Below are 16,046 nucleotides of genomic sequence, written 5' to 3' on the forward strand. Positions count from 1 at the left end.
TATCAGATTCATTGACAACAAAGCCAAATGATAATATAATATTATCAAACTTCTCATGCCATTGTTTAGGGGCGTGTTTTAGTCCATATAATGACTTAACAAGTCTACAAACTTTATCTTCATTACCAGGAGCCACATAACCCTCAGGTTGATCCATATAGATCTCTTCTTCAAGATCGCCATGCAAGAAAGTGGTCTTCACGTCCATTTGATGGACCGAGAGATCATAAATGGAAGCCAGTGCAATAAGCACTCTAATAGTGGTCATCCGGGTAACCGGAGAATAGGTATCGAAATAGTCTATTCCCTCCTTTTGTTTGAACCCCTTGGCAACCAGTCTCGCCTTGTACTTGTCAATGGATCCATCTGGTTTCAACTTCTTCTTAAAGATCCATTTGCACCCAATTGTGGAACTACCACGAGGGAGGTCAACCAGTTCCCAAGTACCATTAGAGATAATGGAATCCATTTCACTCTTGATGGCATCTTTCCAATGCTTTGCTTTAGGTGAAGCCATTGCATCTCGGAAAGTGGGAGGATCATCTTCGATAAGGTAAGTGATAAAGTCACTTCCCAAATCCTTGGTAATCCTTGGTCTCTTGCTCCTTCTAGGTTCTACCACTTCCTCAGACTCATCGGGTCTAGGATGGGAACAAGATGGTTCTACCCCCACATCTGTCATCCTTTCCACATGTTCGGGAATGGAACCAGAAGTTGAAGGTATATCTACAGAAGACAGATTCTGCGGTACACCAACTTTCATAGGAAATACATCCTCAAAGAATGTAGCTTCTCGAAGCTCTACAATAGAGTTAACATCTATGCCAGATATCTCAGACTTAATTACTAAGAACTTGTAGGCATAGTTGTTCTCTACATAACCCAAAAAGACAACATCTACTGTTTTAGGACCCAGCTTCTTCCTATTGTGCTCTGGGACAAGTACCTTAGCAAGGCACCCCCACACTTTAAGGTATTTTAAGTTAGCTTTCCTATTTCTCCAGAGTTCGAAAGGGCTACTATCCTTATGCTTCTGAGGTACTCTATTCAGAATATGGCAAGCCGTATTCAGAGCATCCCCCCACATATAGGTAGGTAATCCAGAACTCCCAAGTAGAGTATTTATCATGTCAGTTAGGGTTCTATTCTTTCTTTCTGCAATCCCATTGGATTAAGGAGAATATGGAGCAGTAAACTCATGAACTATTCCAACAGATTTGCAATATTCATCGAGTTTATTAGAAGTATATTCTCCTCCTCTATCAGACCTCAATCTTTTAAGTTTTCTACCAGTTTGTGTTTCTGCTTCATTCTTAAAGTTAAGAAACTTATCAAAAGCTTTATCTTTTGATTTTAGCAGATACACGTAACAGTATTTAGTGCAATCATCTATAAAAGTGATAAAATACTTTTTATGATTTCTAGTTAACACTCCATTAAACTCACAGATATCTGTATGCACCAGATCCAATATTTTAGAATCTCTCACAATCGTATGGAATGGTTTCCTACATTGTTTTGCTTGCACACAAATTTCACATTTTTTAGTTTTATCAATGGAATGCTCAGGAATCATTTTCAAGTTCATCATGCGTTTCACAGAATTGAAATTCACATGACCTAATCTGTTATGCCATAAATCAGATGATTCTATGTTATAAGCAACATTAGACAATGAATAAAAAGAAACATCATTTTCTAATTTATCACTGCAAACATGTTCAACACGAAGTTTGAATAAACCATCATCTAAATACCCCTTGCCAATAAAAGTTCCAGAATGTAAAATAACAACTTTATTACATTTAAAGTTAAATTCATAACCCTCTCTAACAAGACATGAACCACTAAGAATGTTCCTTCTAACTACAGGCACATGATGCACTCTGTGTAAAGATAGAACTCGTTCTGAAGGAAACTTCAGATCCACGCGTCCAATTCCTAACACCTTTGCAGCCGTTGAATTGCCCATAGTCACGGATCTGCCTGCAGCAGCCTGGTATGAGACAAAGACAGACTTATCAGCACAGACGTGCACATTAGCCCCAGTGTCAACCAGCCACTCAGTTGGCTCATAAACGTGATAGATTTGTGGGTTAATAGAAACATACCCAGTACTGGTCCCAACGACCTCAGTCACCATGTTGACTTGAGGCGTTCCTTCTGTGGTCCCATGAGCTTTGGCTTTCTTGGAAGGACATTCCTTAGCCCAGTGCCCAACCTGCCCACAGTTCCAGCAAGGTTTGTTCTTTGCCTTTTTCTGGATTTTGGCCTTAGGTTTAAACTGGTTTTTCATTGCAGATTTCGATTTTTGTCCTTTGCCCTTAAAAGCTCCGGTCATTATGTTCACCTTAGGCGGTTCAGTTGGCATTACGATCTGTTTCTGGCTCCTATGCTCTTCTTCAATGGCAATGGCTACCATAAGATCATCTAGAGAAATTTTTCCTCTACGGTGCTTGAGAGACATACCGAAGTCTACCCAAGACTTAGGAAATTTCTCTACGATGGTCATAACCTAAAACTTCTCAGGAAGTTTCATTTCAGCCTCAGCCAAACTATGGAGCAGTAGCAGAAACTCGTGTGCCTGCTTAGTGACCGACTTGCCTTCTACCATCTGATATTTCAGAAACTTGGCAATAAAGTATTTTTCAAGACCTTGGTCTTCGGTATTGTACTTCTTGTCAAGTTGATCCCACAAGCCCTTAGCAGTGGTAGACGAAGAACAGTACACATCGAACAATGTGTTGGACAGAGCCAACAATATGCAACCACGGCATATACTGTCCTTTTCTTTCCACTCTACAGCCGCAGTGACTGCAGCAGAGTCAGGGTTCGTATCAGACACCGAAGGGCAGTCGACTTCCAGAACATTCAACAGCCCTATCGTAGTGAACCAGATCTTCATGCGTTGCTGCCAACGCTTGAAGTTCTGTCCGGCAAACTTTTCTGGCATACCGGACATGTCTACTTTTGGTACAAACGCAGAAGAAGACGACATGTTTCGGATCACACAGTTTCACAATCGTCATCATGATATAAAACACTAAATAAATCAAGAAATACAACAGTGTAAATAACATGATTAACAGACGACCGAAACAGTAACAGGGAGCAAGCATGGCATTTTCCGCATCAGACCAAAATCCAGACGTAAGCATATAAACAAACACAGGCACAGAACATAAAGAAAACAACATGCACATGTTTAGAATATGCAGCAGGCTAAGGCGTACGAAAGTACTCCCCTTAGAGAAGATTCGCCCCCACATACTGTGCAGATCAGGGTCCGGCGTCCTTCCCCCAGGATACAATAGCCACGACGAACCGAACGGTGCACTCCGACGGATCGTCCTTCGAAAACAGCCTCTTCGAACCAAAGTTGCAGAACAACCCCTTTCGGGATAACTCACAGGAAAGAGAAAGAGAGAGTAACAGGAGAGATGGGAAAAACGCAGAGCTCTTCTTCAGAATTCGTCTGTCTCAGTCCCCCCGTAACCCCACCCCTGACCACGCTTTTATAACCCACGAACGGTTATGAAACGTGGAAGGAGCCCGTTACGGAATCCGAGGGGACGTGATCCGTTAACGGTCTTCGAAAGATCGAGACCCGTTACGGAATCCGAGGGGACGTGATCCGTTAACGGTCTTCGAAAGATCGAGACCCGTTATGGAATCCGAAGCGTCATAACGGGCACGAAAACCCGTTATTCATTCCCATAACCCGTTACCGAATCCAAATCCAAAGAAACTTTGGGTAAAAAGATACTTGTCTTGATTGGATATGGCCCTAAAGGGCCAATTACCCGAACCCGAGCCCGGCCCGGCCCGGCCCGGCCCGGCCCGGCTCGGCTCGGCACGGCGGGCGGGCGCGCGCGCGCGTGTGTGTGGTGGTCATCCCACTCTATTGTTCTCAAGAACAAGTGTATGAGTTCTCAAGTGGCTTATAAACCCCACAGAAAACTCAAGCACAAGCAATGTGGGACTATTCCACCTCATCAAGACCACCTCTTTCAAAACAGCCCAGTTTCTCCTTTGAATTCTCTCTATCATCCTTCTTACACCTAACAAATCCTTCATTGGGTGGGCATTGACCCTACTTTTACAGGGTTAAAGATGGGCACTCCCCACCCTAACTTTCCCTTTTTAAGAGAATTTTCCAAGCCTGGCCTCAATGTAGCTCCTCCACTGCACCCATCCACATTGAAAGAACGAGCGATCAGTTTTCCTGTAGATCGTGAATCATCTTTCAGTTGTAGCCTAGTTGGTCATTGGAGAGAGAGAGAGTAACCATGCTTTTTGCTTTTCTATATCAATTTTTGGAAAAAAAAATTAGATTTTTTGTTTTAACATTACAAACGGACTCTCTATTTTGGTTTATGGTTTCTCTTGGCTATATGGTTCATCCGGGGGAGAGATCGAGCTTCAAGAAACAATGAACGGTCTTATCAATACACAAATGTATAACTCTCCATGAATTTCGATTGCGCTTATATCCATCACGGTAGGAATTGGGTTGAAGCTTTCTCCGACCCCTTTTCATCAATGAACTCCTAACGTATATGAAGGAGTGTGGTTCGTTCGATAAATTTTTACCTTTATATATATCTCTTCTTAGAGATGTTTGAATTTTTCAAAACTCCATAGACATGTAGAAGAGAAATGCCACCCGAACTGCTTATAAAATATCTGGGTTGTGTTAGAGAATGTAACAATACACATGAAAAGCACATGTTAACGTGGTTCAGTTATCTAACCTATATCTAGGAGAAAAAATAGTTACTCTGTCTTAGATTATTTTTACTCACTATTGATTACACGATATATAAAAATTAGCAACAATAGCAATGGCTTAAGATAGACAATATCTTCATATAGAGAAAACAAAAAACAATCCACCATATGATAATCTTGCATTGGAAACTGAATCCCTACCATAACGACATTTGTTGACGAACACCTCAAAATCGCATAGCAATTTACTGGCAAACACCTCAAACCACGTAGCAATTTATTGAAAAACACCGCAAACCACATAGCAATTTATTGAAAAACACCGCAAACAGAATAGCGATTTGCTGAAAGATCCTCTTATATCTAATAACGATAACATTGAATTTGGGGATTGATTAAATAATTGAGCTTATTTAAAAAATAGCTCAAATCACTTAAAAAAAATACATGGTGTTGTTAGGAACATTTAACGAGAAAACCGTTGGATGAATGGGTCTGATGTCCAACCAAGCCTAGTCCTGATGAAATTGGATTGAAGTTTTGATCCCAACCCGAATAAAATCTGACACCATAATTCATTAGAGCCGAGCTGGGGACCCGGATTTGATGCATATAATTCGGATCTAGTAGGTTCTCACACTGAATTGGATCCGTTAGAAACAAGACAAATTCAGACCGCTTCCATCCCTGGAATCAAATGACGAAACAACAATTCGGTAAATGAGTGAGAGCAATAAGGTAATTTTACGCAAGAGATTGGGAGCTCCAACGCTGGAAGAAGATGGCGCCACGCACAAATATAAAAGGGTGTCACGCTGAAGTTTTTCATTGGGGGAGAGGGTGAAAAGGAGAATCTTCGTGCTCTTTTTTCCGAGGAGTTTCCCGTCTCAGTGGAGACGAAAGCTATCACAAATCCTCCTCCCCCCCCCCCCCCACACACACACACACAGAGTTCTCCGCTTATCCCGGCTTCTCTTCACTCCGTTTGAAGGAAGACGTTGAAGGAAAAAATTGCGGATTCATAGACCCTAGATTGTGTTCTTGCGGAGAATCTGAGAGTTCTGGAACGGTAGTTTCGATTCTTGTGGAGAATTTGCTCGCTTCAGGTTTCCGATGGCTTGCGCGTCGATTCCCACGGCATTCACCGCAAAGAGGAGCGGATTTTGCTGTGAGAACTTTGGGTCTCGGGCGAGGTGCCTCCGCGGAGGGAAGTCGAGAGTTCGGTGTGAGTTGGATACGAGAGTCTCGGATATGGGCGTCAATGGTATCGGCCTCTTGTCTTAGGTTTTTGACATGTCGTGCTTCTTTCAGTTTCTTGTTACGTTTTGTTTGGGCGAGCGTGACTTGGGGTTGGCGACTCGTTTGAATTTCTTTGTTTGACGGTATGGAGTTCGAATTGGGATAAGCTTTTGGCGATAGCATGGTGTAATTTGCTTCTTCGTTTGTTCGTTTTTACGTGACATGGAAGTTCAAGTTGGTCTTGATTATTTTTATCGGAAAATTTTAAGAATATCGGCGTTTTCAATCTAAGTTCCCAATATTTTGAGAACATCATACACTGACAATAATTTCATGTTTCTAGAAATAGACAATTTAAATTAAATTGTTTTCTTGATCATTGATGATAATTTTTGATATTCCTTGCATGTATTAATTTAGCGAGCGCCGATGCCTTTTTCTTTTCCTCCCTGTCTTTTGCTAGTTTATATATTTTCTATTTCTCAAAATTGCATTTATTCTTCTTCTTCTTTTTTTCTTTTTGTAGAAAACCGATTATTGTCGGAATTCATGCTTCTGAGGAACTGCAAATATTGATAATGCCAACCGTGATATGAATTGGACATTATGCAGATTTCTTTCAAATTTAAAGATGCGAACAATCAGAATTTGTACGCTTATCTTGGTTTATGATTTATTTGGCAGCTCCAAAAGGTTTGTTTCCGCCAGAGCCAGAACGCTACAGAGGACCTAAGCTTAAAGTAGCTGTCATTGGAGCCGGGCTTGCTGGGATGTCAACTGCAGCGGAGCTTTTGGATCAAGGCCATGAGGTTGGTACATGATTCTATTACAGATGTATTTTTCCATGTACAAGTATTAATTTTATGTGGTTGTGTGGTATTTTTCTTTGTATCCTTGAGTTTTAAGGGCGGCTTGATAAAAAGTCTCTCGGTACATAGCTAATTTTTATCTCCATTTTTTTTAGTATAAACACCCCCAAAACAGCGGAAAAAGTGGATGAATTTTTGACACGCTTGATGGCGTGTGTTGGTTCCACCAAAAACAAAAGTTTCTCCTTGATGGAGAAATTTTCGGCGCCATCTAACAAACCTTAAATGTCTTAGAAAAATAATTGATATCTCTATAAAAAATGAGGTCAATAAATAAAAATAAAAATAAAAATAAAAATAAAAATAAAAATAAAAATAAAAATAAAAATAAAAATAAAAATACATCTAGGGCTTGAATTTAGAATCTTGTTTCGTCGTGTTTGGTTTAGTTTGGAGGTCGAAACGTCCATTGCAACAGAGCACAAATTTTCTGCCTTGTCAGTAGGATTGTTTCGACCAAAGATTTTGAAAGCTCTAAAACACTAATAAAAACTGATCAAAATAAATTGTGAAAAATCTGGGTGAAAGGTAACATGCATAAAAAGATTCTTTAAAAAAGATTTTGTCAAAAGATTTTTCTGTGAATCATGAGAAATTTTTCAAACCAGATTAAATTTCTGCAGTCAACAAGATATGCCTGATATTTTTTCTGAACAGGGTTCAGTCATAGAATTTTCTTGATTTTATTACAACGAATTTTGCAAATCTGTTTCTTGAACTGTGTTCTTAAGATGATGGGACGATCCTAGTAAAAGTTTGAGAGTTAAATTTGGTACTTGTGATTTTTGGTGGGTTTTCCAAAATTGGGTTAACAGGGATCTGAACTACACAGTATGACATGTGCTAATGCCGGGTTGTATTTTACTTTTTGCAGCATGTTTGTTGATGCTTAAATGAGATATTGGACTAATATGCATGTTAAATGAATGCATTTCTTTATCTATTGAATTGAGCATGCATAAATATCAATGATTAACCTACCTTGACTGTGTAAATGCATAATGATTGCATTATTGTATTGATTTTATGGTAGAAATTAATAAAAAGCATGTATAGAGTACCATGAATATTATTGCATTTGAACCCTAAATGTGGTTACATATTTGCATTGACACGATTAACAAGAAAATTAATTAAAAGAAAAATCAAAATAAAATTAATTCTCTTGAGGCTTATTGAAAGAGTAAGCATGATACTGGCGGTTTTGTGAGATATTTGGCTTAGCACAGAAGGTTGCTTTTGTCCCCCATCCATAGGACCAGTAACCTGGAGAACTATCATGATTTGTCCGCGGTGTGGTAGGTAAGACTCATTAGGAAAATCTGATATATCGGGATTGTAGGAGTTGAAAACTCTCTCTATAAAATTATATTCCTTCTCCAGAGTATGCATAGTTGGGGCATCACGCAGGTTAATAAGATACAATTGTTTGAAAATATAAACCTGGGCCGTACCTTCATCTGAAAGAGTTTGTGTTGTACCCACAGACAAATATGGTCAAGCGAAACAAGATTTTGAATTGCATATAGATAGAATATGGCATGCATCATTTAAGTAAGAGAACAATAAGTAAAGATAAGAAGCTATTATTGCATTAGAGACTCACAACACTAAAATGGTAAGTTCATGCATATTGTATATATTCATGCATTATATATATGTTCATGCATGTGAAAAAATATGTGTTACATGATTGATATATGAGGTTGTGTTTGAATGTATTTTGATATCATACATTATGTAAATATATTATTTTCTAACAGGCTTTCACGAGTCTGACCCATTTTATGGGGTTTTACGTAAATTATGATGTTCAACTGCGGAACAGATGTGGAATGCTTAGGCGGCGTCGCGAGCCAGTCTTTTTCTTTCTCGGGGATAATTTTGGAAAAATAATTATTGTTATCAAAATATTCTGATATGTATTTTAAATTATTAAAACTAAATTAAATCTTAATGTTCATATTTTAATTTAATTATGATAATTGATTGTACTGTAATTCACCAAGACTGTTTAACCCAAAGAAAAATGTTGTTTTCGCTTTTTTTAAAAAAAGTTTTCTCTTAAATTTTATGGTTAAAAATTTGAGGCGTTATATAGAGGGTAAGAGGGGCTTTGGAGTTTGGTTTTGAGGGTTAGGTAAGATGTAAATGAGCGATATTTGAGGCAAAGCACACTTCTAGGGCTCAAATCTAGCTAAAACTGCATTTTTTAAAGTGGATTTGGTCTAAAAATAGTTTGGGGAGGGAGAACATGCAAAAGCGGGGTCAAAATGACCTTTGGAGGGTAAAGAATGCCCCCCATAAGTGGTCGACCTTTATTTTTCTGACGCCGAAGAAGTTAAAAAGAAAATAGTGCTAGACTCGTACAATACATGGTACGATACACCCATGCATCATATAATATATATCACATCAGTATGATAATCGTATCAAATATGATATATGCCTCAAATAGTATCAGTTCTCCTTCCAATTCTACAATATATCGTGTCGTATGCTATGTCACATGGGTGCGGGTGCGGGGGTGCAGCACTTTCAAAAATCCTGGGTGCGAGGGTGCGGTAAAAATATAAAAAATATATATATAAAGTCCAAAAGTTGGACATAAATGACCCTGGGTGCATTGACTGCACCCAGAGTCAGGTTGACCGCATCGGGTGCGGGTGGACACGGGTGCGACACCTAGTTGGAGAATCCCTGTGACATACAGGGCCAGTGTTGTGAAAAGCGTTGAGGCGTAGCGAGGCGCTCCACCAAAAACTGAGGCGAGGCATAAAGCGTAAGCCTTGATTTTTTTTTGAAAACTTTAAAAAAATATCTAAAAATACAAATAAATAAAGAAATGCTTTATTGATGAAATAACAACCAATAAGAAATCGAAAATCTCAAATAAGTACTAAAAAATATGAGATTAACATATAAAAGTAACTAAAAACTAATTATATAACTGAAAAATATATGAGATTAACCCAAAAAAGTTAAAATATACTAAGAAACTGATTACATAACTGAAATAACTGGAAAATATATGAGATTAACCTACAAAAGTTAAAATATATGAGATTATTCTAAAAAATATGAGATTAACATATAAAAGTAACTAAAAAACTGATTACATAACTGGAAAATATATGAGATTAACCAAAAAAAGTTAAAATACACTAAGAAACTGATTATATAACTGAAATAACTGGAAAATATATAAGATTAGCCTACAAAAGTTAAAATATATGAGATTATTCTAAAAAATGTGAGATTAACATATAAAAGTAACTAAAAATTGGTTACATAACTGGAAAATATATGAGATTAACCAACAAAAGTTAAAATATACTAAGAAACTGATTACATAACTGAAATAACTGAAAAATATATGAGATTAACCTACAAAAGTTAAAATATATGAGATTATTCTAAAAAACATGAGATTAACATATAAAAGTAACTAAAAAACTGATTACATAATTTAAAAATATATGAGATTAACCATCAACATCAAAAGCTAGTGAATTCTTACGTTGCAACAAACAAAGAAAATTATTGAGTTGATATATATATATTAATTGGATCTTTAGTTTGTAACCTTGTATGACCTTTCTTGGTCCAATTTGTTATGTAAAGTTGTAAACCTTTTGACTTTGATATATAGTGATATTCTAATTTAAGTTTTAATTATTTGCATTTGTGATAATTAGATTTAATAATGGAGATTTTCAATGATTTCAATTGGCATAATGTGTTGAGATCCAAATTCTGTCGTGCATTGATTAATGGAGGTGCACATCACATGAAACAACACATTGTTCGAGCACCTGGTGCTCCACTGCGACCATGTGTGCGAGCTCCAGATGATGCACATTCTATAATATCTGTCAATCTTGGTGATATATATATAGAAGGCAAGAAACATGATTATAAGAATTGGCACGTGCATGGGGCCTTCATGCGCTAGCATAATGCAATGCATAATCTTATTCAGATGAAGAACTACAGGAGGTACAAGCCCCACAACAAGATGTCATTTCTGATTATGAACGAGAAATGTTTGACAATGAAGATGATTGATGAGTCTTGTTGTAGTGCATTATACAGTTGTAGTAAACTTTGAAGTCTTTTCACTTTTTTTAGTCATGTAGTCAACTATGTAGTTGTAATGAACTTCTATATTATTAACTTTATGGGTTTATTTAGTAAACTTTTGAGCATTTTGACTTTTGTAGTCATGTAGCAAACTATGCTTCTATGTTCTATCAAGTATCACTATCATCAATGCACAATTGGCAAACCCGACGAGTCAACTCGGGAATTGCTCGAGTCGACTCGGATCGGAACCCTGATGGGTTAGTGATTCAGGTTATCGATCCTAATGCCGATTATAATTTTTTTATCGTGTATTTTATGATTTTAATACACAACTCTTATATAAAGTCACTTGTTATGAAGAATCTAATATTGTTCAATGAAAAAAGTTAATAATCATGCATAATTATATGTTTTTGTAACTTGTGTTGACATATTAGCTGTAAGTTTAGTTATTTTCATGTCTTATTCATGTGCTTACACTATAGAATATAGAGTCCTGACTCGTCTGAGTCACCGAGTCAACCCGCTGACTCGGGAGTCAAGGATTGGGCGATCCGAGACCGAGTCATGAGTTTGTCAACTATGCATCAATGTGTGACATGTCAATAGTCTACTATGTTTTTTTTGTATAATTACTTGCTTTTAATTCTTGTACTCATTCTTGTTTATTTATTTTTTCTTTTGTTCTACATTTTACATTTTTGTTTTTAAATTTTTAGATTTTTCATGTTTTTTTTTTGCATAATTTAAGTGGTTTTTCCCCCATATCTTATGATACGATATGATATGATACACCCGTATCTCGGGCTCATGCGTTACAGGTTCCGATACGCTAATTACAACATTGGTTTTAACTTGAAAGTCAAATATACCCTCATCAGGAAACATAGATACAAACACTCAATACAAAACATGTACACTATTCTGTGTCAACCTTGTGAACTTTCATAAGACTCAAGGCAAAAACAGGAAAAAACAATCACAGCTGGCAATCACAATCACAATTTGTACTCTTTTATGTTCCATTAACCTTGAGAAAGTATGGTGATTGTGATTTACAATCATAGGATCCAAGAATCACAGGGCATTGAAAACATGCCATAGTGTTACATAACCAGAATAGCATTTGTACAACAAGAACATGTTTATATAGTCCTGCACTCAATAATGTGAATGAATCTTAGAACTTTATGTGCATGGCCTAGGGACAACTTATTTGGAGCTAGGGACAACTTATTTGGAGCATTAAATTTTTTGATATAGATATAAAAAGCGTCTTAACTTTTTTGCGTCCTTTTTGTTTGATAAAAATGTACAAAATAATGAACATTTTATGGGGTTGCTAGAGAGCTGTGTAAAATGCACTGTGTTATTACATCTTGTTCCTTTGATTGGTTAGCTCCTTTCATTGCATGCTAAAAGAAGAAACATATGACCTTGATGCTGAGTATAATGCATGCCTAGTTCTTCAATTCACTGTTACTCCATGATACTTTTTGATATATACTTACCTAAAAGGTATGACTTTGTTGTTTTGCAGGTTGACATTTATGAATCACGTTCATTCATAGGTGGAAAAGTGGGTTCTTTTGTAGATAGGCGTGGAAACCACATTGAGATGGGGCTTCATGTATTTTTTGGTTGCTACAACAACCTTTTCCGGTTGATGAAAAAGGTTAGAATAATGTAAGTCGTATTTGTGGTCATGATTCTAGAATTGCGAATTTGAAGCTATTTTGTATGTTTTGACTATAGTTACTAGAAGTGCCTCCATAGGGTAGGAAGCATGCCTCCGAAGTGAGAAGAGCAATGTGACCCCAAAGAGGGGGAATCTCCAGGAATTGTGGGAATCAGGTCACTTCCTCTATGATGAAAAACCAATGTAACAGTATTGGCAGCCGATATAACACAATATATCGCCACAGTCACAAACCTAGAAGTTTACTAAAAAATAGGAAAAAAACTAGGTATCATGATAAATGTTGTCGATAAAACCACAATAATTACCTTTTTTTTTATCAAAATTGAGACTTCCAAATGATATATTGATCAAGGAAAAAAACAACAATGATTTTTCAAGGGGATTTAGTGGCCATTGCCAAAGGTTAAAAGTTCATGATTCTTCCATTTCCCTTTCTGTTGGCCTTTCCTTTTTTTGTCTCCCTTTTTCCTTCTTTTCCCTCTCAAGCATATTTCCTGGCCAAAACTTACTCCCCAACAGCTCATCAAGAATTTGTGGGTCAGGGTTGAAGGAGATCATACATACTTATTATTTCATAAGAACAGATAAAATACTTGCAACATGATCAACCATCAATGTGCAATGTGTGTGCTTTCAAGAGACAAACTCACAAACAACTAACATCATCTTGTCACATAGGGAATAGATAAAAAAAAATTGTTGTTTGGTGAGACATGTAGACTTCATGCACGTAAGAGAAAATGCTTGAAGCATTATCAGAGCCTAATGCAAGCAGGAACCCCTTTCTCTAAACATCAGGGACATTTGGAACTTTTTTATAGAGCCTACAACTTTGCATTACCACTTGTAAAAATTGTTAACTATAGATTTTTTAAAGGTCACCCCAATATTTTGTTAATTTCATCTACCCTTTGGCCACACATGATTAAAGAGGTGATGCAGAGCAGGATCAGATCCAGTCTACATATTGACAGCACCCCGATCCATCAACAACATGAAGATGATTCGGGTCAAGACCCGGGTCCAATACTGGACCCGATACCCGGGTCCAGTAGCAGTCTTAAAAAACCCCTCTAGGGTTGCGTGTGAGGGGGAGAAGAATATTTCAGAATTGCAGCAGCCGTCTTTTTTTCCTTTTCAGCAGAGTTTTACCTTTTTGGATATTCTTTTTTTTTATTTCTTGCATTCAGTCGGACTCCTTTACTGTTTCCTTTTGTCATCTAGTGCTTGATTTATTCTATCAGTCTGAATACCCTATCATTGCTCTATCAGTCATTGTTTTTTTTTTTTCTGTTTCATTCCCTGTTAATAAAACACAATCTGTGGGCATCGTTGGTTGGTCTTTTTATTTAAATCCATGGTGGTCGAACCCTTTTGTTCTGAGGTTCTCCTTTTCTTGGCTTCACGTGTTTCTGCGTAACTTTACACTGCACGACTGTGCGTCGCAAAGAGAGCAACCAGTGGTCGTCCGTATTGGGGCGATACCGAGTCCATCACGACATCAGTGACCGCGTGTTGTTTCATCGTGGTCATGTGATTCGAGTCATTCCCTTGTTCCTTCGCTCGTTGGGTAACATTTGTTGCACAATCAACAACCCCTTTGCTGCACCGAAGCGTGTCCGGTGCCCATTACGTGAAGGTCGACCTCGGATTTTCCCTTCCACTGCATCAAAATGGTATCAGAGCCCAGCCCCTCCTCCTTCATCAACAGCATGACGCAAGGGGCGAGGAACGGTCCTACGAACGGAAAGGCACGAGAGAAGATCATGAAGCGGATGCTCGACATGGTGACGGAGATGCAAGAAGATATGCTACGCCTAGAGAAGGAGGTAGCCGGTCTGTCGAAGTGCATGGATGGGGTCGAAGCACGGTTGGGTGCATTTGAATCCAAGGTGGATGCGCACGCAGTGCCATTGAATCAGTTAGGCGCGCGCACGATCCACCCCGTTAATACTACCGTCTTCGATCCAGCCCCGAAGATGCTCCAGCACACGGCGCGGCGAGAAGGTGATGTGGAAACCCTGCACAGGGATGCGCGTCGCAACAGTGTTCCCCATTCGGTAAACCCCCTCTATCTTGAACCTGCGGTGACTGTGGCTCGTCCAGATCTGGGAACCCTCCAACCGAACCATCAAAGTGGTACACCCTGTCGCTCGGGTGTGCCCCAACCGTGGCAGCAGGTCACTGCGACTGCAACGCAGACCGGACCCGGTCTGCAGGAACCCAGCGTCACGCTGGGTCCTGCTGTAGGTTTGGGATTGTGGCCTCACGCCATGGGGGTTGTGCCGCAGAGTGGGTCGGACTTGCAGGGCCCTGGCGTTCCATGGAGCCTTGCTGGGGGCTCGGGTACCTCTGTCCGACCCGAGTGTACGGGTCTGGATGCAATTGTGGATGTTAATGTTCATCTTGGCGGCATTCAAGAAATCTCTTTGGTATTGAATCAAGCTTCATTACAGCGTGACATGTTCAGGGCTGAGCATATCAGCAGTTATAAATCTGAAGTTGACGTTGTGAAGGAGACAGGGAAGTGTTGCAAAATAAAAGGGGCGGTAGATTTTGAAAAAACGCTCCGTGGGTATGGTAAGGTGGCCGGACTTGATGACGATGGATTCCCATTTATTGGTGCCAACTTGCAAGCTGGAGATGTGATCATTGGTAAGTTTACAGAGTCAGGAGCATATCACAATTTTAAATGGAAGCACCTATCTTCGATGTGTCTGATCTATATGCTCACTGTGGAGGAGATCAGTCGTCGGAGCCGACTTTTTCTCAACCGGGGGAGAATGATGCAGAGCAGGATCGGATCCGGTCTACATATTGACAGCACCCCGATCCATCAACAACATGAAGATGATTCAGGTCAAGACCTGGGTCCAATACTGGACCCGATACCCGGGTCCAGTAGCAGTCTTTAAAAACCCCTCTAGGGTTGCGTGCGAGGGGGAGAAGAATATTTCAGAATTGCAGCAGCCGTCTTTTTTTCCTTTTCAGCAGAGTTTTACCTTTTTGGATATTCTTTTTTTTATTTCTTGCATTCAACCGGACTCCTTTACTGTTTCCTTTTGTCATCTAGTGCTTGATTTATTCTATCAGTCTGAATACCCTATCATTGCTCTATCAGTCATTGTTTTTTTTTTCTATTTCATTCCCTGTTAATAAAACACAATCTGTGGGCATCGTTGGTTGGTCTTTTTATTTAAATCCATGGTGGTCGAACCCTTTTGTTCCAAGGTTCTCCTTTTCTTGGCTTCACGTGTTTCTGCGTAACTTTACACTGCACGACTGTGCATCGCAAAGAGAGCAACCAGTGGTCGTCCGTATTGGGGCGATACCGAGTCCATCACGACATCAGTGACCGCGTGTTGTTTCATCGTGGTCATGTGATTCGAGTCATTCCCTTGTTCCTTCGCTCGTTGGGT

At 38.9% G+C, this 16,046-nt stretch overlaps 1 protein-coding gene across 1 annotated transcript in view; it reads left to right on the forward strand.

Moving 5' to 3' along the window:
- Positions 1-5,583: 5,583 nt before the first annotated feature.
- ZDS (zeta-carotene desaturase) overlaps positions 5,584-16,046 on the forward strand; it is a 91,823-nt gene continuing 81,360 nt past the window's right edge. Inside the window, exons 1-3 of the mRNA XM_090016409.1 lie at positions 5,584-5,995; positions 6,655-6,779; positions 12,466-12,600. Coding sequence (XP_089872535.1) covers positions 5,845-5,995; positions 6,655-6,779; positions 12,466-12,600 — 411 coding nt within the window. The 5' untranslated portion in view covers positions 5,584-5,844. The remainder of the gene's footprint in view (positions 5,996-6,654; positions 6,780-12,465; positions 12,601-16,046) is intronic.

This window comes from Nuphar pumila, chromosome 8 (genome assembly GCF_984573655.1).
Source record: "Nuphar pumila chromosome 8, dmNupPumi1.hap1.1, whole genome shotgun sequence".
In the NCBI taxonomy this organism is placed as follows: domain Eukaryota; kingdom Viridiplantae; phylum Streptophyta; class Magnoliopsida; order Nymphaeales; family Nymphaeaceae; genus Nuphar; species Nuphar pumila.